General features: G+C 48.8%; 2 protein-coding genes across 4 annotated transcripts; both read right to left on the reverse strand.

Annotated features, from left to right (window-relative positions):
• Window positions 1-98: 98 nt before the first annotated feature.
• Window positions 99-14,766, reverse strand: Acrbp (acrosin binding protein). Its single transcript, XM_075982777.1, has 10 exons — window positions 14,017-14,766; window positions 13,432-13,647; window positions 13,149-13,243; window positions 12,636-12,753; window positions 9,674-10,136; window positions 8,841-8,973; window positions 3,007-3,186; window positions 2,736-2,903; window positions 1,647-1,730; window positions 99-1,143 (listed from the first exon to the last, which is right to left on the reverse strand). Exons 1-10 carry the CDS (start codon window positions 14,057-14,059, stop codon window positions 1,021-1,023), a joined length of 1,623 nt encoding a protein of 540 aa, XP_075838892.1. The 5' UTR covers window positions 14,060-14,766; the 3' UTR covers window positions 99-1,020.
• Window positions 14,767-14,890: 124 nt separating this feature from the next.
• Ing4 (inhibitor of growth family member 4) lies at window positions 14,891-23,812 on the reverse strand. 3 transcript variants are annotated; one of them, XM_075982776.1, is made up of 8 exons: window positions 23,694-23,812; window positions 20,001-20,072; window positions 17,090-17,256; window positions 16,815-16,920; window positions 16,543-16,648; window positions 16,181-16,328; window positions 15,871-15,932; window positions 14,891-15,756 (listed from the first exon to the last, which is right to left on the reverse strand). In XM_075982776.1, the coding sequence occupies exons 1-8, from the start codon at window positions 23,728-23,730 to the stop codon at window positions 15,717-15,719; spliced, it is 738 nt and encodes a 245-aa protein (XP_075838891.1). In that variant the 5' UTR covers window positions 23,731-23,812; the 3' UTR covers window positions 14,891-15,716. The 3 variants fall into 3 exon arrangements, with proteins under 3 accessions (XP_075838891.1, XP_075838888.1, XP_075838889.1); XM_075982773.1 differs by having other exon boundaries at window positions 16,543-16,651; window positions 16,806-16,920; XM_075982774.1 differs by having other exon boundaries at window positions 16,806-16,920; window positions 23,694-23,811.
• Window positions 23,813-25,147: the final 1,335 nt, after the last annotated feature.

Consider the following 25,147-nt stretch of genomic DNA (forward strand, 5'->3'; position numbering starts at 1 on the left):
TCCTTCCACCTCTTAACATGGTTCTGGGGATTGAATTTAAGGCACCAGCCTGTCAGCAAATGCTTTTATTTGCTAAGCAATCTCTCTAGTCCCCCACAATTATCACCCCTTTTTGGGAAACAGGGTCTCATGTAGCCCAAGTTGACCTCAAACTATGCAGCCACGGATGACCCTGATCCACTTCCCATGGATCACCACGCCCGATTGAACCCAGGGCCTTGTCCATGCTAGGCAAGCACTCTGCCAAGGGAGCTACATCCCCAACCCTGAGTTCTGTTTCCTGTTAACTAAAATGCTGCTAATGACGGGTAGCCTATCGAAGAGACGCTACACGTGCTTTCTCGAGCTGCACTGCTTCGTGAGTGTCCAAATTCTTCCAGGCCAGTGCCAAAGTGCCACTTCAAGGTGCTTCAGCATCGAGACCATCTGGCAAGGCTTGTACGCTTGTGGCTTCTGAGCTCCAGGATGTAGCTTCAGTCTCCTCGCTCCTCATAGAGGGAAGTGCAAGATAAGTCACACTTTCTGGGGTTGATACAATCTCAGGCTTCAGTCTTCAGAATCCCATATTCACATGGGAGCTTGTGGAGCCCAGAGTTTCAGAGACGAAGGCCAGCATACCTTCTCAATCCCTGCTGCTTCTCTTGGTGCAGGATGCTTCCTCAGAGCTGTCCCCAGGAGGTTCTCATTCGCAGGTGGAGCCCTCCCAACGGGAGGGAGTCTGGAGGTGGGTGGTGGATTCCTAGGGGATGAGGTGGCAGGTGGCGGTGCTGAGGGCGGGGACCACACTAAATAGAGCACATGGGCTGGAGATAAACACTTTATTCGAAGGTATTCTTCAAGGCACGTGGAGCACCCATCACGGACCTCTCTGGGACTGCTGTCCCAACCCGAGGAAAATGTGAGAAGTCAGGTAAGAGACCTGTGAGGGGCACCTGGACTCCTACTGATAGATGTGGTCTAAGAGCGATGGAGGAAGTGGAAAGGTCGGGCTGGGGCGGGGACAGCACAGACCCCCCCGGCTCATCCAAAGTGGCCTAGAGCCAAAGTGTTAAATTCTTGGTTCCACCGAAGGATAATCTCCTCGCTTTTAGCCAGGCTCAGCATCTCGTAGTTCTCGTTCAACATACATCTCATGCGGAACACCTACAAAAGGATGGTGTGTACGTACGTACATATGTACGTACATGCGTACGTACGAGAGCACGAGGTGAGGAGCGGTCAGAGCCAGGGCAGGTGGTACATGGCAGAAAGGGACACAGACAGGGTTTCAATGGTTCACCTTCCTTTAAGACAGAGGAGGCCTAAACTCAGAGAGGAAGTAAGTACTGTAGGCTACCTACTGAGCAAGGCTGGGAGGCCAGACTGAAACTCAGCATCCCGTCTTCCGGCCAGCCAAGGGCTTCCCACTGGGTCCTCTTGGGCCCATCCCTCTTATCTGTACTGGCTCCCCTTGCCTGCTCCTGCCTGAGAGGACCGGGCTCTCTCCAGACTAGGAAGAGGAGGAGGCACTGTCTGGAGGTTTCTGCCTCAGAGAAGCAGACAGGGAGCTGTTTCCACAACCCAGCTCCTGGAAGAGAGGGCTCAGACCAGACCCTCCCAGGAGCACTAAGGGGCTACTAAGGGTCGAGGACAGGGTCGGAGCTCACCTTTTGGTTCTGGCTTTTCATCAGGCACTGTTGACTTTTGAAGGAACAGTAGTTTGGATACTGGACATAGTTTGTGTCACAAATCTGAACCGGGAGCCAGGGAGAGGGACAGAGTATCAAAACCCTGACAGGACACCAGTCTCTAGATTAAGGGTCATGGCAGTCCTGGGTGGGCCAGGGCCCTAGAGAAGAAAGCCTTGTGGAGCTGGGGTGTACCCCACTGTGCTTTTTGTCTTCTTCCACCTCAGTCCTGGGTCCTTGAAAACAGTCAGGAGGGAGGGGAACTAGGGGTGTCTTATTGGTCAGCTTCCTGGGGATACAGAAGGAGGTAGCTAGGGGTCCAGCACATGAGTGGTCAAGGGCTTGCTTAGTATACAAAAGTCCTAGGTGCCATGCCTAGCAATGCACATGCACGCGCGCATACACACACACACACACACACACACACACACACACACAGAGATGAGAGTATAGAACATAGGAAGGTGACCCAGTTAATAGTCCAATGATCAGGAGGCCTGAGGGGGAAGGGCACAAAGACCTCTGATGACAGACAGTGATCAACCATTCCCCTGCGGCCCTTGCCTGCTGTCAAACCAAGGAGTGGGCTTGGGACTGGCTCTCAGCCACGATAGGTCATCAACAACTCAGAGGTGGCAGCTTAGGGGGAAGGGGAAATCCGCTGGTATCACTGATGGGGAAAGCACTGGACAAGATGGGAAGAGGGCTTCAGGAGGCGAGTTCCTCAGGGCCGGGCAGAGTCTAGGCTTTCCCTGTGGCCGTGAGTGAACTCTGGCTTGCAGTAGGACGTGACTTGACCAATGCCACTCAGCAAACCATGGGTAGAGTTGGGGTCAGAACTTCTATCTATCTCGCCTCCACGTCTGGAGCTTCCTCACTGCACGGGGTTCCTACTGCTTTGTTGAGTGTGACCCTGATTTACTGTGGGGAGGGTCTGTTAAAGAATGGCAGGAAGCCACTAAGGACCGGGTCTCAGAGCCAGGGCCCCAAGTTCTGGCTTTCCAGAATAAGTTCATAGGGAGAACCAGGAGTGCCTGAGGGGGACAAGGTTGAAGGAAAGTGTCTGACCTTTGTGGGGAGATCCCCTTCCTGGAAGCTAAGGAATTCAGCCCTGAGCCAGTTGGAGACTCGGTAATCTTCGCAGCCCTTCATGGCAAGCCGGTTACACCAGAAGTCCGAGCTGAGCCCTCCATACATATCTAGCCCGCCAAAGCGCCCTTTTTCTGGGATCTTTGCCTGTGGACATGAGACACATGAGAGGCACAGGCCTCTCTACCCCCAGACCTCCTTCCCATGGTCCCTCCAGCCTTCCCTGCTGCAGGTCTCCCGGCCGAGGTACCTGGTTGCCGGTGGATATGCTCTGGGCTGAGAGGAAGGGGCTGATGAAGGGTATCTTGTGGGAAGCACCACACCGCTGCCGCAGCACGGTGCTCTCAGAGTGGCACTGCTCCAGCTTCAGGGAGCAGAAGGCACAGAGGGGACAGGCAGGTGTGTGTCGCCGGCCAAGATTGTCACAGACCTGGGACAGGAGTTTGAGTGAGAGGCTGAGTCTTGGCAGGTCACCCTCTCCCCTGAATCAACCCTCCAGAGCTCACAGCATGATGGGCGATGCTTTTTGGCCTAAGGCCTTTTGCTCATCCTTCCTAAGACTCCCTCGGGGACCTCCCCTCAGTTCTCTTGGGATGGTTTCCCAGCTCCTAAGTAAACTTCATCTGCAGGTGGAGCCCCCATTTTAATACCAGCTCTGGTTTCTTCCCCAAGCTCCAAATTCTCCTTGCCAAGTAACTCACAGGCATCTGACATGGGGGAAGGGAATCCACCCTTGCTTAAACAAGGATCATAACTCTCCTCTCTGTTCCATTAGTGATTGTGCTAGCAATATTTGCAGAGGTCACAGTGCTGGCCAGCAGAGGTAGGAGTGTCACAAGACCTGCCTGAGGTACTTGGCAAGACACTGCCTAAAAAAAAAAAAGAAAGAAAGAAAGAAAGAAAGAAAGAGGGCTGGAGAGATGGCTCAGTGGTTGGGAGCATTGCCTGCTCTTCCAGAGGTCCTGAGTTCAATTCCCGGCAACCACATGGTGGCTCACAGCCATCTGTAATGAGGTCTGGTGCCCTCTTCTGGCCTGCAGGCATACACACAGACAGAATATTGTATGCATAATAAATAAATAAATATTTTAAAAAAAAGAAAGAAAGAAAGAAAGAAAAAGAAAAAAAAACATTCAGGGATTTACCCTCTTAGAAGGCGGAGGTAGGAGGATGAGGAATTTCAAAATCTTCAAGTTCTAGACCAGCTTGGCCTATAGAGATCCTTTCCAGCTTGGCCTACAGAGGTCCTTTCTTTAAAAACAAAACAAACAAACAAAAACCAGCCAGGCATGGTGGCACACGTCTTTAACCCCAGCATCCTGGTGACACCAATAAGTGGATCTCTGAGTTCCTGGCCAGCCTGGTCTACATAGTGAGACCAAACACCAAAGGCACGCCATTAATCCCACAAGTACTAACAGATGACACCGGCACTTACTCACGAGGAGAGCGAGGCTCCATGTGGTTAGGGACATTGCTCAGAGTTGGACATGGATCCAGGTCTTTCCATCTCTCAGACCCGCTCGCTCTCCATCACATGCCTAGTTCCTTTCGGAGTGGGGTTACCCATCTCCTAGCTGTGCTGGTCCTGAGTGTTCCTCAGCACAACCAGAAACATCTGCTCAGGTGCACCTTCATCCCACCATCACCCAAGGGGCAGCCTGAAACAAGGCGTGGGCTCCTTTTCAGTCCCTGCTCACCCTGCAGCAGCAGGACCCTGACCCCCTGCAGTGTTAAATGTCTCCAGTAGCAGCAGGACTTTCCACGTTAGTACCCTATCTGTTTGACTTTGTCTTCTGATACCATGTGCTCAGGAAAATGGACTCTGCTCCCTTATCCAAGCACACTACCCTGAGTCTATGACCTCTGAACTTACGTTTCTAAAAAAAAAAAATCTCTCTCCAGCACACCCTCTTATAATACTGCTGACTCCACGTAATCCTCCCACGTCAGGCTCAAGTTCCTTCCAGCCAGAGAACGTGTTCATCCTGAGCTCTTCGTGAACTTCTAGGTCCTGCTTGCTGCAGAGCCTTGTGCATACTATCCTCCCTACCAAGAACCCGCCACTGGGCTCCTCCTTGTGCCTTAACTCCCTTCAGGTCTCAGTTTAAACCCCAGTTCCCTGAAGAACATTCTCCGATCACCGCCATCGTGCATGTTGGCGACACCAGCTGCTCTCTCGGCATTCTCTTCTCGTCCCCATAACAGTGCTGACCTCCCAATGCCCAGCTAGGCCTGGCACCAGGTCCTCGGATGTGAAAGCTCTCTCCCACTGAGCACACCCTTTTTCTCCCCAACTAGTTTCCAAGAGAGCAAGCATTGAATCCTCTTTGTATCCTGCTAGCATCCCAAGTGTCAAGCAGACATTTGGTGCCCAATCAGTGTTAGCCGAAGACACAGAAGAATGAGTGGTAGATTGGCTCAGTGGTTGTTTGCTGAATTGTAGTGTTTCAAAACCAAGGAACCGTGTGTGGTAGGGTGCACCAGCACACCCAACTACTGCCTACTTCCGAGGCCGAGAGAGTATCACTTGAGCCTCAGACAACACCAGCGACAAAAAAGGGACCCTTAAAAGCACATATCTTTCTGGGACTGGACTTGCTAAATGTGGAAGAAATGTGGAACTGGGACCATTTTACAGATTCCCTGAAATGCCGTGGTGGTAATCTTGGTTGTCAACTTGACCAGACCTAACATCAACTAAGAGGCAAGCCTGTGGGCATTTCTTTGAGGGATTTCCTTGACCAGACTCTTTGAAGTGGGAAGAGCTGAAGGGAGGGTGGTAACCCAGATAAAAGGGCGAAAGGAGAAAGCAGATTTCCGTTTTGGCTCCTTGCCTTCGCCTCGCCCTCAAGTCCATCTATCCTGTTGCTATCAAAGATGCATTCCTTCACTAATCTCAGAATCTACGTCTTTGGGATTCCAACGTAGATTGAAGACCACCTGCTCCCCAGGAACCTTCTTCCCAGGCTTTAGTACCTGGTTGGGATTGTCAAGACATCCAGCCTCGTGGATTGAGCTACCACCAGACTGTTGGACTCTCTAGTGTGAGAAAGCCGTGGCTGGACCACTCAGATCATATCATGTAAGCCAATCCAATACAACCCCTTCGGATGTGCTCATTTTCTGGGTTCTGTTCGTTGAGAGGACCCTGATACAGACTATGGCACCAGTCCCCAGGATGACAACTATCCCCCTGGTGGCAGGCACCACTGTGGAAACTGCAGTGTGTTTTCCTTACTTGAGTTTCCGTTCCTGTCCATGCCTCTGGTGAACTCACCCGTGGACTTACAGAGTGCCTGATCCACCACCATGGTATTCCACAGCTTTGCTTGTAGTTAAGGAACTCACTTCTAAGCCAAGTAAGGGGTCAGTGGGCCCCCGCTCACGGAATTCACCAGTTCCCACCATCCTGAAGAGAGCTGGCTTGGCAGAATGGTAGAATGGGCTTTTCACTTTTTCAATTTTGTTTTATGTGTATGGATGTTTGTGTGCATGCATGTCTGTTCACCACGTGTGTGCTTGGTGCTCTTGGAGGCCAAAAGAGGGTGTCAGATCCCCCTGGAGCTCGAGTTACAGATGGTTGTGAATCACCATACGGGTGTTTAGAAATAAACCTGATTCCTTTGGAAGGGCAACTGGTACCCTTAACCACTGAGCCCATTGCTCCAGCCCTTGGAATGGAATTTTTTTTTTGGGGGGGGGGAGTTTTGAGACAGCTCTGGCTGTCCTGGAACTCAATAGACCAGGCTGACCTCCAACTCACAGAGATCCACCTGCCTTTGCCTCTTGAATGCTGGGATTAAAGGTGTGCACCACCACTGCCTGGCTTCGAATGGCTTTTAATAAGACAGTTACAGCGCCAATCAGATGGGAGCAGCGTAAAGCGCTGGGGTCGTGCTTTCTGGAAGACTGCATATGCTTTGAATCAACCTCCAGTACACACTATGACTTCTTCCATAGCCAGGGTTCAGGGTCTAGGAATCAAGGAGTGGAAATGAGGGCGGCACCACTACTCTCACCTCTAGTGACCTAGGAACTTATTTCCTTCCTGTTCCTTGGACTCTTGGCTCTGCTAGCCAGGAGTTGTGGCTCCATAGGGGAGCATTCCTGCCAGGAGTCACAAACATTACATTTCAGTAGACGCTAAGACACCTCCCCCCCCCACGCCGCCACTTTGGGGAACAAGTCCCAAGCTAAGAAAGGAACAGATATTAGGAGGGTGATTGATCCAGTCTACCAAGGGGAAGCTGAATTCTTTCTTCACAATGGAGATAAGATCAAGTCTGAAGTGCAGAAGACATTTTAGGGTCTTCCTTATGCTGAGACCCTTTAATACAGTTCCTCATGTCGTGGTGACCCCTAACCGTAAAATTTTTTGTTGTGACTTCATAACTGTAATTTTGCTCCTGTTACAATTCATAAAGTAAGTGTCTGATATGCAATCCCTGCAAGGCACCGACCCACATGTTGAGAACTGCGGCTTTAGGGCGTCCTCTCGGTGCTACCACGCCCTGTCCTGCGATCAAGGACAATGGGAAACAACCACCCAATCCAGGCTGGGGGACAGGATCCCAACCCTTCATGGACAGAGGAATGGGTCACCCCTCCATTCAAGGCGCTTTCTGAGGGGAGGAGGCACAGAACGAGTAGTAGAAGTTAGCAGTACCACCAGCTAAGGCCCTGTGACCAGTCACGGAAATGAGGACTGTAACTGATGTCTTCCCGTCCTGTTTTGTTAAGGATATGTTTGTGCATATATACACACATAGTAAGCAGACATTTGTGTTTTCTTTCCTCTATTTCTTTATCATGTAATGCAACATCCATTGAGATAATATTAGTGCTTAGGTGTTGTAAATATATATTATCCTTTGTAAATTATGGGACACTGGAAGATGAAGCATTCCTCAAGGGATTTTGCCACCTCTTCTTAATGTGTTTAGTTATATGTGGGGTGGTTAGAGCACATGTAGGCAGAAATATAATCTTGTCGTTTTCATGTGGAGATTAAGCACGACAGAGAAGATTGGGTGTCCACTGACAAGGGCTGAGTTTCTCATGGTTAATCTTGGTTGTCAACTGGACTGGGTTTGAAATCAACTAAAAACAGCCACTGGGAACTTCTATGAGGGATTTTTTTGGACCAGATCATTTGAAGGGGGAAGATTGATTCTAAATTTGGCTGCACCGGGCACTCGTAGGCCAGACAGTAGGGAGAGGGGAGAAGGGAGCTCCGCTTCTGGCCTGTTTGCTTTCATGCTCGCCGGCAAATCCAGCTACCATGCGGAGGTGGCATTCCTTTACTGATATCAGAACCAGTGTCTTCAGGCTTCCAGTGGAGATGGAAGACCAGCAGGTCTGCAGGAATCCTCAGGCCTCCAGTGCCAGTCTGGAACCGCTGAGTGCGTCAGGCCGCACAGATTAAGCAACTACCAGATTCCGAGCCTCTCCAGCCATTTGTTGGACTATGTAGACTGTATCACGTAAGCAAATCTAATAAATGCCCTTTTAATATACACTCATTCTTTCAGTTCTGTTTCTCTAGAGAATCCTAATACAAATGGTTTCTGTTATGTATCGGTTTTGGTACTGGAGACTGAACCTAGGGTCTTCCGCATGCTAGGCAACTGTTCTACCACTGAGCTTCATCTGAGACTGGGTCTCACTAAGCCGTGTTCATTCTGCTGCCTGTTCCACAGAGTGAACTTGTGACTCTATTGCTTCAGCCTTGTGAGCAGCTGGGACTACAGCCTGCACCACCAGAGTCAACAGGAATACATTCTGTGAACCTTCTGGAAGGAAAAAGAGCACAGCTAGGTACTGAAGATGCTGACTAGGATTCAAGGGATGGTTTACAGCCTAACTACTTCAAGGGCTGAAGGATGCATTCCAGCCCAGATTGGCTTCCAGACCAGGTCTTGAACCTTCTTCCTCCGTGGCAGCTGGAGATGTCCTTCCAAGGAATCTCTTTAAGCTACCCCTCACGCTTTCCTTGCCCAGCCCCTCACCCATGGCTCACACAGTACCAGGCCCATGGAATGTCCAGTGGCATGTATCCATTAAATAGCATGGTGGACATACCGAATCCCCGAAGCCAAGGATCTCCTCCTCCATGTAGTTCCAGGCCTTGGCTGTGGGAGTCATGGTGCAGGTATTCTCCATAATGGAATAGCATAGCACCATCATGGTCTCCGTGTGGGGCAGCTGCAGGAGGCTGCAAGAAGACAGTACAGACTGGTGGGGATGGGCTAGAGGGGTGGGGCAGAAAAGCCACATCCTCTCTTCCCCGCCGCCAAGCAGTTGGGCTTTGGTGACAAGCATTCAGCATGCTTAGCAGAGGACCTCCATCCTGCAGCCGGAGAGGACCTTGGACCAACTGCCTACTTTATACAAATGAGGAACTGAAGTCCAACATGGAGAAACAGTGGCTGGAGAGATGGCTCAGTGGTGAAGAGCAGTCGCTGCTCTTCCAGAAGACCCAAGTTTGGTCCCCAGCACCCACTCTTGTAGCTCACAACCACCCATTTACTGTAGTCCCAGGGGATCCGACGCCCTCTTCTGACCTCCATGGACACCTGCACGCATGTGCATAACAGAACACATACACACAGACACACACACACACACACACCTAAGTAACAATAAATATTAAAGAACAACAACAACAACAAAATGGAGAAATAACTTTCTGAAGGCTTTAGTGCTAATCAAGGCCAGAGATAAGACCAGAACCCAGGGTGGGGCTTAAAACAAGGATGGGCACAGAACAGGAGGGGCCCCGCCACTGCTAGCTTTGCCTGAAGCCTAAGCAGGTCTGAGAGGGTCTGGAGACCAAAGCTGGTAAGTGGGCTTCGCAATTCCAAAGATGGCAGCAGGGATGGCAGGGCCCATGAAGAAGTCACAATTTCCTGTACCTGCCAGTGCTTGGGCTTCTCCAGGAGTTATCGCTCAGTTCATTCATTGCATCCATTTCTTGGGCTGACCGAATTAGCTCCTGGATGTTCTCCATCATCAGTGGAGGAGAGTCCACTTCTCGGACCCGGGGAGTAAAGGAGGACGAAGGGTTAAAAGACAGCGATTCAGACTGAAACTTGGGCTCTGAGTCCGACTGCAGGTTGGACGCTGACTCCAGGCCTTCCTCTGTCCCCTGCCCCTCTTCCTGTTTGGCTTCTTCCTCCTCTTCCTCCTCCTCCTGCTCTTCCTGCTCCTGCACTTCCTCTTGCTTGTGCTCCTGCATTTGCTCCTGCTTGCGCTGCTCCTGGACCTGCTTGCGGCTGCCCAGCTCCTTGCCCCCCAGTGACAGGGACGACTGCAGCAGCTCCTCCACGTTATTGTTGAGGCGCTCGGGCCACGGCTGATAGGCCTGGCGCTCCGTGGCTGCAGCAAGGTGTAGAGGAGGCCAAGAGAAGAGAAGAGCAAAGATCAGATTTCCTTCCCCTGGAGAAACCATGTTTATCTGTGCCACCACGGCAGTGCAGGCCTGTAATCTTATCACCCGGGAGGTGGAGACAGGGGAGGACTTCAAGTCTAGCCTCAGCTACAGATGGAATCAAGGCTAGACAAGGCTGGGGACCCTATCTAAAAACAGTATCAGCACAAGTTGTGTGTGTTTGTTTTGTTTTTTAATCAAGAAATTGGGGGGGGGGGATGAAATTGGGGCTAGAGGGTAATTGCTAAAGTGCTTGCAAGAATGGAAACCTGAGTTCAACTCTCAGAGGATACATAAAGTCTGGGTATGGGGGGCTGGAGAGATGGCTCAGTGGTTAAGAGCACTGCCTGCCCTTCCTAAGGTCCTGAGTTCAATTCCCAGCAACCACATGGTGGCTCGCAACCATCTGTAATGATATCTGGTGCCCTCTTCTGGCCTGCAGGCATACATGCAGACAGAATACCAAGAATACTGTATACATAATAAATAAATAGATTTAAAAAAAAAAGTCTGGATATGGCAACAAGTGCCTACAGTCTGTGTTGGGAAGGTGTGGACACAAGGATGCTGAGGATTTACAGGCTGTCAGTGAGCTCCAAGCTTCTTTCTATTAATTAATTTTTATTTTTTGTTTTCTTTTTTTATTTATTTATTTATTTACTTATTATGTATACAATATTCTGTCTGTGTGCCTGTAGGCCAGAAGAGGGCACCAGACCCCATTACAGATGGTTGTGAGCCACCATATGGTTGCTGGGAATTGAACTCAGGACCATTGGAAGAGCAGGCAATGCTCTTAACCACTGAGCCATCTCTCCAGCCCCCTATTTTTGTTTTCTTGAGACAGGGTTTCTCTCCGTATCCCTAGCTGTCCTGGAACTCGCTCTGTAGAACAGGTTGGCCTCAGAGATCCACCTGCCTCTGCCTCCTGAGTACTGGGATTAAAGGCGTGCACTACCCCCGCCCAGCAAGTAATTATTTCTTTGAGACAAAGTCTTGCTATGTAGTCTTGGTTGATCTAGAATTCAGAGTTCCATCTACTTCGCATGTGCTGAGACTAAAGACCTGTGACACCATGCCCAGCAGCTCGGAGTTTCTTTTTCCTTCATTCTTTCTTTTTCTTTTAATGTGTCTATTTTTTTATAATTTATTTTTATTTTATATACATTGGTGTTTTGCCTGCATGTATGCATGGATGAAGGTGTTGGATCTCCTGGAACTGGAGTTATAGACTGTTGGTTTTTTTTATTTTTTGCTTTTTTTGAGACAGAGTTTCTGTTTGCATAGCCCTGGCTGTCCTGGAACTCTCTCTGTAGATAAGGCTGGCCTTGAACTCAAAGAGATTCACCTGGCTCTGTCTCCCAAGTGTTGGGATTAAAGGTTTGTACCAACACCACCTGGAGTTACAGACAGCTGTGAGCTGCCATGTAGGTGCTGAGAATTGAACCCAGGTCCTCTGCAAGATCAGCCAGTGTTCTTAGCCATGGAGTCATTTTGCTAGTCACAGATTCCAAGTTTCATGAAAGAACCAGTCTCAAAAACTAAGGTGGTCTAAGCTGGACATGATGGTATACGCCTTTAACCCCAGCACTCTGGAGATTGAGGCAGATCTTTGTTGAGTTCTAGGCTAGCCTGGTCTACACAGTGAGTTCCATGCCAGCATGGGCTACACAGTCACACTCAGTCTCAAAATAAATGTGGTCACCGAGGAAGACCCTCAGTGCTGACCTATGATTTCCACGCACATGCACATGCGCGCACAGGCACGCGTGAACACATTTGCATATACAATCAATAAATGTCAAAAGATATCACCATAACAAATGTGTTGGTGGTGTCGCCTTCCCACTTGCCTTACAAGTAAGTGTGCTTGTTCCCTAGAACAAATGTTCCCTTTACTCATCTAGAGAAGACCATGTATTCTAAGGAACTAGCAACTAATTCCTTCTTACTTGAACGAGGGGGATACTAGGAATCAAACCCAGAGCCTCATACATGCTAAGTACATGGCCTACCATTGAGCTATGCTTCCAGTCCAAATACTCTCTAAAATAAAGATATTAATTTACCAAAGGCCTAGAAGGCTTTTATTTTTATTTTCATTTTATGTGTATGAATATATGTCCAGGCACCATATTCATGCAGTGCCAGTGGAGGCCAGAAGAGGGCGATGGATCTCCCAGGACTGCCATGTGAGGGCTGGGAATTGAGCCCAGGTTCTCAGGAGAGCATGCAATGCTATTAACTGGAGATCTCTATGAGTTTGAGGCCAAACTGTCTTTGGAATTAGGAAAACCAGATTCAGACAAAGACCTTAAGTAACAGTGGAAGAAACTCTAGGACGAGAGAGCCTTGATTTATTTCAAGCAAAGCAAAAGCTTCTCCCTTCCCCAATACCGAAATCCCAGCCCTGGGAACTGTGGTTTCCCCACACTGGGAAGGCTCACCTGAGACATGGGAGGCCATGGCAGAAGTCATGGTGGTGGGAGGGACATCTGCCGGAGAGTCTAACTCCTTCAGAGTGTTGGGTGACAGGATGGAGACGGGCTGGGAGCATCGGACCCTCTGCAAGGGAAGAAGAAAGATGGGAACACCTTTTCCCCAAAAGCAGCCATCCCTGCTCCAGGGGGATCCCTCAGACCCCTTCCAAGCAAGTAACAACTCCCGCAGCTCCCGGGTAAGAGGAAGGAACACAGTTCCTCTAAGGGGCCTCCAATCCTAAGAAAGGGCGTTTGTTCAGGCCTGGTGCCAGCCTTCACTCTTTCTCAGTGGACTTGAATGGAAACAACAGAAGGGCCTCTTCCTGAATCCCTTCTCTCCTTTACTCACGGGAACTCGTGTGAGCACCAGAGGAGAGTAGTCACCTTGGCAAACTGACAGGGAGCACGAACTAATGATGCCCTTCCTCAACTTCCCACCTCTACCTTGGTTCTGGATCACCAGACTGAACCTTTTCTCACCTTGGCGTAGTAGACATGGTTGGAGCAACGATACTGTGCAAACTGGCAGAAGGACTCAAACCAGGAAGCATACGGGAGGTCAGAGCAGACAGCACCTGAGGGAGGACAGCAGCCGTGGAGAGAGGTTACAGGAAAGCCAGGGCTGGAGCAAGATCTCCACGAGCAGAGATAAGGAGCTGTCAGCCATATCCTTCCCCTGCCTCCTCTATGACCACGAAACTTTTGCCTTGTTGAGCCTAGTTGGTCCCTGGGTGTCTAGAGTTCCCACTGGTCTGGCCCTCACCATCTGGTACCAATCCATGGTTTTCATATTGGTCCAACTGGACGAGAGTGGGGTTCCGGCAGCCGTGGGTTGCACGGAGGCGGCAGGTAGTCTCTGCTTTCCAGGTTGGGGTCAGGAGGGCGAAGAAGCGTTCATATTCAGTCGATGAGAGAGGGCTGCCCGGAGTGGAGGCCGATAAATCGTCAGCTGGAAGAGGTGTTACGGGCAGGAGCCGCACTGCAGGGAAGGGGGACAGACAAGAATGGACCGTACCCCAAAACATACTCCGCGTCCAGTGGCCAGACCCAGACTAGTAGACTTCTCATGAATTAAGAATTGGTAGGTAGCTGTGTGTGAGAGAGGAGGTCAGGCCGTCTTGGGTGATGTCTGATGACTATAGTGTCCCCAGAAGCTTCTAGGGACAAGAAATTAAGATCCAACCTTTCCCAAGATATGGAGTGGTTCAGTTCGACCACATGAAGACAGAACCAATGAAAAAGGGTTCTTAGGAGGAAGGGACCTGAAGCCCTTTTGGGAGCATAAGGAAGCCCCAGGGAAGATCCACCCGCGTTTTCAGACCATGGCACGTCAGCCCTAGCCTCTCACCTTCCAGAAGCAGCAGAAGGAAGCCTGCAGCTAGTTTCATCATGGCCCGGAAGATCCACCCGCGTTTTCACACCGAAGCGACCTCCAACGGGCCAAGCCTCGGAGAGCTGTGGGTCACGGGCTGCTAACGCGGGTGCGGGGAGGCGCGCTACATCCGCTACGTCACAAAAGGTGAGGGCGGGGCCGGGGCACGAGGTAAACTCCCGTGAGCTGCACCAGTTTCGGGTCTTGGTCCGAAGGCAGGAGCCGCAGGCCTTCCAGTCCTTCTTAACCGAGTAAGCCCTCTGTTCCTCGGTACTGCTTTCTTTGAATTTATCTTTGCGCTGCCGGGAATTGAGCCTAGACCCTTGCTTCTCCTACCAGAGCTAAAGCCCCAGCCCTGCGTCCCACTTTCAGCCACTTAGGCCTAGACCTCCTCTACAGATACAGAACGTGGGCTTAGGGAAGCAATGCTGTACAGAGACCTAGTCGTTGAGTACTGGCAGCACTCTGGACAGCAGAGCTGGAAGGTCTGAAACAAAAGCCGGGACGACCTAGTAGGTAAGAAGTTGGGCAGTGGTGGCGCACACCTTTAATCCCAGCAGAGACAGAGGCAGCTGAATCTTTGAGTCTGAGGCTAGCCTGGTCTACAGAGTGAGTTCCAGGACAGCCAGGGCTGTTATATAGAGAAACTGTTTGGGGTTGCGGGAGGAGACGGACAAGTCCAAAGTTAAAATGAACACACGTGTAAGAATGGTTCAGCGGCCCAAGGGACTTACTTTTTCCAAGAGGGAGGGGACCAACACAATTCATTGGGGGATGGGGAGAAAATACTAGTTTTATATTTATTTGTACTTAAAAGAAATCAAGCTAACACTATCACAGCACACACGTGTAACGCAAATACATGATTTATTGGAATCAGGTGAAAAGTGTTTCACGGAGAGCATAATTACAAAGTTCTGAGTCCCCCGATGCAGGTGGAGAAGCTGTGGGCACCACAGGACAAGTACCATTTTGGGTTTCATGTCTTGTCCTGCTTCTGGCAAGCCATCCTCCTGCCTCTCATCCAATCCAGAGGATGGAAAAAGAAAGCTTATCACATGTAGGGAAATCGTTTCTACAATAAACACAGCAGGCTAGCATGGAGAGCTTTTATTTACCTACCCCAATTCCTTTTACATGTGAGTTATCTGTTCCACCTTGGCCCGCTCCCATTCAAAGTCAGGAGAAATCCCCGGGTCACATAGGAAGTGGCAATCACTCAACTAGGGCAGAGCCCAAATGATCTAGAAGATCCCTCACCAAAGAAGTTTATCCTACCGAGCCCCGGGAGGGGAAGGGAAGGAAGGTTTAGGAGACCGGAAGAGCGCCCCACTCCACTGCCCCAGTCCTTAAATACAAAGCAAGGGGAATGAAGAGGACCCTCCCTCTGAAATACAGCACCAACCTCACCACGGAGGCAAAAGGACAGCGAGTGGGATTACTTCCCTCTGAAGGAGAGTGGAAGGAGAGCACATACCGTTAATGGCTGTGGCACCCTCCCTACTGGGGTTTGGATGCAGCCTCAGCACCAGGAGTGGGGAGGGGGGAGAAGGGATGACGGTACTGCACTGTCGACATCTCCCTGGACCCCCAGAGCCCCAGAAGAGGCGATCCTCTCTGTCACTAGCCCGGGTTAGGGGGATTCGGAAGAAATCTGGGATGGAATCCAAGGAAACCTATTTCTTCTTTCGTTCTTGGGAGCAGCGTGGGCAAAACCTAAAGAGCGACAAAGAAGAGCAGGGCAAGCCAAAAGTAAGTGAAGCCTGTGTGCGCTCTTTTGCTCAGCTCTGGGACAGTCTGTCCAGCTCCTGCCACGGCTCTGTGACTTACCATTTCCCTCGAGGCTTGGTTGTCAGTCCCACACAGGCGAAGTGGAACCACTCGATGGAACACTGGAAAAGGCAGATGGAACACAGCGGTCAAGGGCCTGAGCAGGGTGGAGGAGAGAGGAGCCACCTGCAGACTCCTAAGAGGAGCCCTTCATTCCAGCCTTCTGGAAACTTCCCGCAAGTCTCAAGGCAGCCCAGTCCAACCACTGTTCCATTCTGCAGTGCCTCTCTCCAATGAAATCACCTCCTGCTATTTCCGCCCTCACGCCCCTCCGAGCTCCTCCCCCAATCCTGAGGCAAATGGTTCTCACGTCTGGGTTGTCACAGCCAATCATCTCTCCATAGGAGACCTGGTGACAAAGGCAATATGTGGGTTCGTTGGGATCCACAGGCATATCCAACACATCAGAGGGGTGGACACTGCCAAAGGTCACTGAGGGCATCCCATACTCAGGGCTTCTGCGTGCCAAGAGGAAGACAAATGTCACCTGCAGGAAGGGAAGCTACAACCTGAGCTCTGAGGTGGCAGGAGATCATGGTGAAGCAAATGGCGTATGCCGTCTTCTCCATCCAGCAGACACCAAAGTGACATACAGAGTTACTGGCACAGAAGACAGGGAAGGTGGCAAGAGGCAGTACCGGCTGGGAGGTGGGTGTGCTCTGGTATACTCACGTGCGCACAAGTTTTAACTTCTTCTGGGCAGCCTTGGGGGCTTCTTCGTCTGAGTTTTTCCCTTTGGAACGGGCACGGGCAGCTTTTTTCTCCTTTTGAGTCCGGCCTTCTAGGAAGAAAGGGTAAGCCAGAAGGCAGAGACAAAGAGATAGGTTAAGTCCTCTTTGTTCTGTTCCAGGCGGTGCTGCTCCGTCATAGCTGAAGTTGGCCTCTTCTCCCTCCGAGTCCTTGCCCGCATCTCACAGCCCCGCCCCCCTCCTCACTCTTTTTGCCTTTGCTGGAAGAGCTGTCATAGTCACTTGACTCGATCTGTTTCTCTTTCAGATCAGCCTCAAAGCGGGCCAGGTCTGTGTCCAGCCGCCGAATGTGTTTGTCCACCTACGGGGGAGAAGGGGAGAGGTACAAGGCTGGTTCCAGGGAAAGGAAACAGCTAAGGCAGACTGATGAATCTCCCAGACCCCAAACAGATCCCAACACGGCTGCAGGAGGGGTCTACGGCCTGAGGATTAGATGGGAGAGAGGTGGGAAGCCATGAACAGGGCCATACCATCTCATAGGTCTGCATGGCCAGCTGCACCTTGTCGTCACCAAATTCCTTGCACTTGCCATAGGCCTCCTGGATCTGTCTGAGAAGGGCCAATTTTTCCTCGGAGCTCAGGCTGCGGGCGCTACTCATATATTCAGTGGCCAACTTGTCAATTTCAGCCTTCAGGTCTACAATAGAGACAGAGGCCTGGGTCACAATGGCCCCTGGTGCCTAGATGAAACATACGTCTTCCTCTTGTTCTTTGGACCTTTTTCATTGGCCATCAAAACCTTCCAAATGAATGTACTGAACGTTCACAGGTAGCGTGCCTTGTATTCAGGAAATGCAACACTGAAATTATTTGGACCATTTTTGGTTTGAGACAGTGTCAGTATGCAGCTTAGACTGGCCTTGAACTTGGGATATCCTCTTGCCTCTGATTCCCTAGCACTGCCAGTACAAACATGCGCCACCGTGTCTGGCTGAGACTGTCTTAAGGTGACTTCGAGGTGCAGAAAACATGGCTGCCAGAGATGGAACTGAGACTACCGAAAGGCACTGTGGGATTCTCAGCCGTGTACGTGTTAACATGAAGCGCATTTCTGAGGATGGTTCACGATGCTTCTTTGCAGGCTTGCTTGCTGCTTGCCTCCTGAGTTTGGTTCCAAAGGCCACCTTGTTTCTTGTCTTAACCACATCCCTCAAAGACCTGACTGGGCCGGTCACTTACTGGTGCTGTGGCCTCCAGAGTTCTCTCTCTCTGACATAGGATCTTGCCCAGGTTGGCCTCGAATTTATGATCGTCCTGCCTAAGCCGCCATAGTGCTGGGTCTGAAATTTTAACATCAGGTCCTAATTCCTCCAAGAAATGCTGCTTCTGCATCCTTACCACCTTACTTTTTTCTTTCTCCTTTTTTGAGTACCAAGTCTCATTCTGTAGCTCAAGATGTCTTAGAATGTATGGACTATGTAGTCCAAGCTGGTCTCAAACAAAAGCAAATCCTCCTGCCTCAGCCTCCTGAATATTGAGATTACAGGTCTGAGCCACCGTATCCAACTTGCTCATCTTACTTTGCTCATCAGGTGTAACTTATAATTCTTGTCATTATTTTTCTGTTTGTTCATCTCAGATATTGCTCGAAACACCTTAATTCTAGAGGGCTGGTAACATCCCAGAACACGGGCTTGAAGGTGTCTACTCCCTACCCTTAGGTAGGGCTCATACAAATATCAGTGGGAAGAGGCAGAAGGCTGTACACAGTGCAGCCCCAGACAACAGGGAGCATCTGGGAACATGCTATGCTCACACTTCACTGTACTCCAGGCTCTTAGAAGAAGTGGGAAAAGCATACAATTCCATAATCTCCAGCTGGTCTCTGAGCATGGACTCAAGAAAAAGAATTTCAATACAAGGAAATCCAGCTGATTCTCAGCTTCTAGCAGGCAGTTGTCAGTGGCAGATGTCCAGGATGTTAGGTAATAGTCACTTTCCATGAAAACACTTAGCCAGAGCAACTTAAGACATGGCTTCACATATCCTAGCCCGTTACGTCTTTGAACATGGCTACATAGAATGGAATGTGAGACTTACACATTCTGCAGTAGGTACAGGGGCCCCTTCAACACGAACCTTAAATCTAGAGCAGACCAACCTGAGCACTGCCTTCCTTAGGCTCCAAATGGAAAACTCAGTGTAGCCAAATCTGCTCCACGTCCAAGGCCTGAGATAATATCTAACGCATCTATGAGAGGAAGAATACGGTACAGAGCTCCTGATGGTAACTGATGCCTTTTGTTTTCTTTCTCTTGCTTTCATTATTATTGGCTAGTTTATTTATTTATTCATTCATGCATTCAGAGAAAAGCCCAGGCAACCTTAAACTGGGTGTGTACCTGAGAAGGATGACCTTAAGATTTTTTATTTGTTGTTTTCCCGAGACAGGGTTTTTCTGTAGCTTTGGAGCTTGTAGTGGAACTTGTTTTTGTAGACCAGGCTGGCCTCAAACTCATAGAGATCCCCCTGCCTCTGCCTCTTGAGTGCTGGGATTAAAGGATTGCACCACCACTGCTCAGCTAGATTTTCCCCCCCAAAACAAGGTCTCACTATGTAGTCCTAGCTGGCCTGGTACTGGAATTCAGTATGGAGACCAGGCTGGTCTTGAACTCATAAAGATCTACCTGCCTGTGCTACTATGCCTGGTTCTTCCTTTTTCTCTTAAGAGCTTCTCACAAAGTTCCTTTCAACCAACATGAACTGTAGTCTGAAGCCCTGTGTGTTTTATGATATCATGAAAATGCAGTGAGACATAACTTGTGTTCATCATGCACAGGTAACACAAATGGTAAACATGCTAGGGCTGGTGTCTTGAATTTTTGAGGAAGTACAAAAATCGTAACATCTCTGAACCTTATTTACATATTTATTTTCTCTGCATAATTTGTACGTGCACAATGGCTTACAGGTGGTGGTCAACTATGTGGGTCCTGGGATAGGAGCTGGGCTGCCAGGCTTGGCAGCAAACACCTTTCTGCGCTGAGCTTTCTGTCAGCTCAGCGTCTCTAACTTCTTGAAACATTGTGCCAATACTCCATCTGATGTAGAAAAGCAGAAATGAGAGGACCATTATCGTCTTTCAAGAATTCCATAAAAGACAGGCTGGAGAGGTGGCTCAGTGGTTAGGAGCACTGGCTGCTCTTGTAGAGGACCTGGGTTCAGTTCCCACCACCCACATGGTGGCTTATAACTATCCTTAACTCCAGTTCCAGGATAGCTGATACTGTCTTCTGACCTCGTTGTGTACCAGGAACATACATAGAGGCAGAACAAACTCTCTCTCTTAAGTCCCAGTCCTCCAGACTGCAGCAGGTGGTAAGGTAAGAGAAAGCAGGAAAAGCAATGATGACCAACAAGAGCCTGTTACTCTATACATACCCTCCGTCCTCTGGTCTAGGTCTCTCATGAGCTGAAAGTTTCTCTGTAATTCAAACGGGAGGTTTTCAATACCTGCAAAGACAGAGAAATACAGTTTCTAGACTACACAGGTCTTGGGAAGTGCTCTACCACTGAGTTATATCCCTGGCCCTAGAGCTCCTTTTAAAATAAAGTTTAAGCTGGAAGTGGCAGGAAACAGACGAAGTAGGAACTCAAGTCAGCCTCAGCCACATAGGGAATTTGAAGTCAGTCTGGGTTACATATGATATGGTTTGTTTTGTTTTTTCGAGACAGCCCTTAGCTATCTTGGAATTCACTGTGTAGACCAGGTTGGCCTCAAACTCACAGAAGTCCAACTACGTCTGCCTCCTGAGTGCTAGGGTTAAAGGTATGAGCCACCACACCTGGCTTAAGATACTGTTTAAAAAGACAAACCAAAATAGGACAAGTAACAAAATAAACAATAGACAAAAGTAAAGTTCAGGGGCTGGAGGGATGGGATGCTCAGTGGGTAAGAGCACCACTGGCTGTTCTTCCGGAGGACCAGAGTTTGGTTTGCAGCATCCATGTTTACAAGTGCCTATGATTTCAGCTCTGGGGGGGAAGACAGTGCTTCTGGCTTACAAAGTTATGTGCATTTACGTGTGTACACAAAGACAACACCCACACAGATGCATAATTAAAAATTATGCATTTTTCCCTCATTTGAAACTGGATTTTTTTTTCTTTTGGTGACAGGGTCTCTGTAGCCTAGGCCGGCCTCAAACTTGTCTAGCAGGCCAGGATGACCAACAGTGAATTTCTGATTCTTTGTCTATCTACCTTCCAAGTGTCCTGTGTCAATATGCCAGGCTTATAGTGTTGGGGGTCAAACCCAGGGTCTCCTGCACGCGAGGTAGGCACATCCCAGCCCTGAAATGATGGACTTACTTATGAGGGATTCCTTTGCCCTTTCTCAAAAGAGAAGACTTGCCTCTCTTTTTCAATACCTTGTTTCTGTATAGCCACCCCATGCCCTTCATCTTTGGGGACATTCTACACACCAGTTTTCCCTTTGTCTTCAGTTTCTGCCTCCATCTTCTTTGCCCTCGGCGTTCGAGAGCGACCCTAGCTCCTTTGGCACTCGTCACGCACACTGCCTTCCAGGAACTCATCATGGCTTGTGCCCTGCACTTCCCCCCTGGCTTATCTCACTCGGTCACACTCCCCCTGCTTGCTCTGCTCCGGCCTTCCACAGTGCCTCACCTTCCCCCGAGCTCCCCGAGAGCTCACCTACTCAGTTTCTGCTTATTCTTCAAAGTTCAGCCCAGAACCCAACTTAGCCAGACTCTGATAGGCTGTCAAGGTAGTCTAGCGAATACTTTTAGTAGTTATTCAACCATAATTAAATAAAATAGGGACTCCGTGTCTGTCTCCCTAACCTTCCAGGGCTGCAGCAAGTTTTAATTTCCCTCATGTTTAGAACTGTCATGTATATAAAGTGCCCAGCAGATACTTGAAGAAAATAATAAAATACATTATTAGCCAAGCCTCCCCATAGAAGCAAAATCTCTTCCTATTACTTTACCTCATTCTTCCCCCTTTAGTGGTGGTGGATACTGAACCTCAAACCCAGGGGCTTGCACTGGCTAGGCAAGTGTTCTACTGTTAGATTTTTTTTTTTTAAGGGATGGTCTCATTATGTAGCCTTGGCTGGCCTAGATCTCACTATATAGACCAGGCTGGTCTCAAAGTCTGAGAGCTCCCAAAATGCTGGAATTAAAAACACGTGCCACAGCCGGGCGGTGGTGGCGCACGCCTTTAATCCCAGCACTTGGGAGGCAGAGGCAGGTGGATCTCTGTGAGTTCGAGACCAGCCTGGTCTACAAGAGCTAGTTCCAGGATAGGCTCCAAAACCACAGAGGAACCCTGTCTCAAAAAAAAACACCAAAAAATAAATAAATAAATAAAAATAAATAAAAACACATGCCACCACACCCACCCACACTTTTAAAGTGTTTCCATGAAGCCAACTCAAACGTTTCTACTATCTAATCTACATGGGAAGTAGAAAAAGACAAGATTTCCTGAGTAAATTGGGAGCATGGGGACCTTGGGAGAGGGTTGAAGAGAAGGGGAGAGGCAGGGAGGGGAGCAGAGAAAAATGTAGAGCTCAATAAGAATCAAAAAAATTTTAAAAAAAGTTTCTACTAAGTCAGGCATGGTGTCACATGCTAATAATCTTAGCACTGGGAAGATGGAAAGTGGACCTGGAGTTCAAGGTCATCCTCAGCTATGTCTCAAGTTTGAGATCAACCTGGGCGACATTAGACACTGGAAAAACAACAAAAAGGTTTTGAGACAGGGTTTCCTCTGTAGCTTTGAGGCCTGTCCTGGAACTAGCTCTTGTAGAACTCACAGAGATCGGCCTGCCTCTGCCTCTGCCTCCCAAGTGCTGGGATTAAAGGCGTGCGCCACCACCGCCCGGCTGTTGCACGTGTTTTTAATCCCAGCATTTTGGGAGCTCTCAGACTTTGAGACCAGTGCTAGGATTAATGGCGTGTGCCACCACTGCCTGGCTCAAAAAGGTGCTTCTACTGTCTGAACTTCTCCAGTCTGCCGACATCAAGTCACGAGGATTACTTTAAGTCACCAACAGATTGCCAAATCAAACGACCCATCTTTTGTCTTCTTCTAAAGAAAATCTGAGGCAGCTGGTACTATCTTCTCATTCAAGTGACTTACTTCCTCCTAGTATTGCAAATATTAAATCATAGACCTTCTGGTAACGTCAACACTGGTCTTGTATCCTTTAAATACTGTTTTCTTGAGATTTTGTTTCTCTTAGTTCCTCACTGTCTTTTCCCTGAATAATCTTTGTCATAGACTTTATGCCTATGTCTAAGGCAAAAAATAAATACATTGTTATGACGCCTGAATCGCCTACCCTGCTGATATGGTTTATCTTATTTTCCAAGCAGAACAATTTACCTTGATTTTTTCTAGTCTCTTAATCACGAAGTCATTCAATCAATCTCGTCATGTTTAATATCTAAAACTTCATGGCTTGCATTTCTGACTTGGACTGTTGCCATAAACTGATCAGTTACTTTCCTTTATTAAAAACACTCTATTTTAAGCTTCAAACACCTTAGTTTTGCATAAAAGACTGTTTAATCCACTTCCAGTTTATTTCTCACTTTCCAGTCTCTCAACACACACTTCATTTTATGAGAACTGGATTTTGTTCAAGTAAAGCACCCCAGTTTAATAACTCAAGCGGTCGTTTCACTCTGTCGACCTTAGTTTCATGAGAAGCCACTGTGGAGACATAATGACTGAAGGAGACAAGCTGTTCCAAATGGCAGCGAATGACAATGGCCCCGCATAACTTGGGAGAAAAATAAATCTATCCCGAGGCCAGGGACCCTGAAGAACAGAATCAGAAAATACTTTCCCTGCTACCCCTAATCCTTCAAAACACAGTTCTGAGCCTACCGGACAGCCCAGCCCTTCCCTCGTCTACAATATTAGCGAGGCCTCTATTGCCACTGCCCCGCCCCCTCCTTCTTCACCCTCGAATAAATCCTCCCACGGAAACCTTTCCCAACTGTGAGCTTCAGGCCACTAGGACCTCAAAGCCAAAGACTCTGTCAACCCGGACCCCCCACACCACTCTGTGACCCATGACCCCCTTCTTCAGTCAGCTCTTACTGTCCAGATAATGTTCCAAATACATCCCAGCAGCCATCTTGAAGCAAAACAAAGCAACTTCCGATCCGCCCCGGAAGTGACTAAAACAAGACAGGCACTATTCCATTATCAGATTACAGCCTTTCCGTATTTAAAAGAACTTCCGCCCTTACTAAAGTATTGCCCCAGAGACATCCGCCCGACATTGAACGGTCGCCCACAGCGAGGCTGCTTTAGCCTGCTTCCGCCCTTAAGACGCCAGCACGTTACAGACAGGTATGACATCACGCGAGGTCGCCATTTTGCATTCCCTAGCAAACTTTTCTCCCCTTCAAACAAGCATGTTTGATAAATGGGGAAGAAACAGCTGTCTAGAATTATATTCTATAAACACCCCCTTTCAGCCAGTAGGGGACCTAGCTATTTTGCTTTGCTTATTTTGAATTTGGTAATCAAAGCTGAAGCAGGTATGATCTCTGAGGCAAATACTTTCTTCCGAAGTTGTCAGGCTTTGTAAAGGATTTCCTTATGTAGCCCTGGCCATCTTCAAACTCAGGTATCTGCCTGTCTCTCTGCCTCGCGAATGCTGGGATTAAAGGCATTTGCCACCACACCTAGCTAAGGTTCCTGTTTTATATACTCAACGTACTTTTACTTAGAACACAACACGCACTGGTTTTGCAGTTGTGCTGTTAACGGGAGATCCCACGTTTTTGTTTTGTATTTTATGTATGATGTTAACATGATTCTGAAAGAACTGGGTCATTAAGTTTTATGACAGCTAGACCACCTAGACGTCACCCATCCCCTTGTTAAAACTAGCATCCATTGTACAAAAGCCAGAGCTTGGCAGGCTGCTACCTTAGGGAAACAAACTCAAATCCCATAATGTAATAGTGGCGATAGATTCTTCAAGATAGTTGGTCACCTCTAGTTCATGCGTCTTTCACAGTAATTACACCACACAGCATTTTTTTTTTAGGATAAAATTTTAGCTTCCTTAGAGCAAATATGTAAAAAAAAATGGTGGCTCACTACCGAGCAGATGCTAACGCACCAGGAGTAGGATGTGGACTCCATTCTAATTATAAGAGCATGCTATTGGGATAACTGAAGCTCTGCCCACTCCTCTCTATACAGTGAGTAGCAGTAGGCAACATTATCACTGGGTGAGAGTGGGAATGGACATTCACCCACAAAGGTATTTATTCCCATTCTTGTGATGAAAACAGGGCTGACAGAGACTCAGCAGTCAGCGAGAGAAGGAAAAGCATCAAGAAGCTAAGCAACAATGGCAAGCTGAGAACTGTCCTAGAGGCCTAGTCACAAGCTGAGTGGAACTCCCTTCTCCACAGCACTAGGTAATGACTGTGGGTCAGTTCTCAGGTCTGAGAACTTCTGTCAACTTTCTCAGTACTGTATCAGACTTAATCTTCATGAAGCCGTCTTGGAAATTAGGCCGAATCCTTTCATGG

The sequence above is a fragment of the Microtus pennsylvanicus genome, chromosome 8 (genome assembly GCF_037038515.1).
Source record: "Microtus pennsylvanicus isolate mMicPen1 chromosome 8, mMicPen1.hap1, whole genome shotgun sequence".
NCBI lineage: Eukaryota > Metazoa > Chordata > Mammalia > Rodentia > Cricetidae > Microtus > Microtus pennsylvanicus.

Bases quoted from the DNA above. Each gene is read 5' to 3' on its own strand.
- Ing4 (XM_075982773.1), bottom strand. From the start codon at position 23,730: ATGGCTGCTGGGATGTATTTGGAACATTATCTGGACA. The intron at 16,652-16,805 runs GTGAGGAGGGGG...CTTTCTTCCTAG, and splicing joins TTCCAGCAAAGGCAAAAAGA to AAGGCCGGACTCAAAAGGAG. The intron at 15,757-15,870 runs GTAAGTCACAGA...GTCGCTCTTTAG, and splicing joins ACCAAGCCTCGAGGGAAATG to GTTTTGCCCACGCTGCTCCC.
- Acrbp (XM_075982777.1), bottom strand. From the start codon at position 14,059: ATGATGAAACTAGCTGCAGGCTTCCTTCTGCTGCTTCTGGAAG. The intron at 13,648-14,016 runs GTGAGAGGCTAG...CCTTCCCTGCAG, and splicing joins CCTTCTGCTGCTTCTGGAAG to TGCGGCTCCTGCCCGTAACA. The intron at 2,904-3,006 runs GTACCTCGGCCG...TCATGTCCACAG, and splicing joins GCATATCCACCGGCAACCAG to GCAAAGATCCCAGAAAAAGG.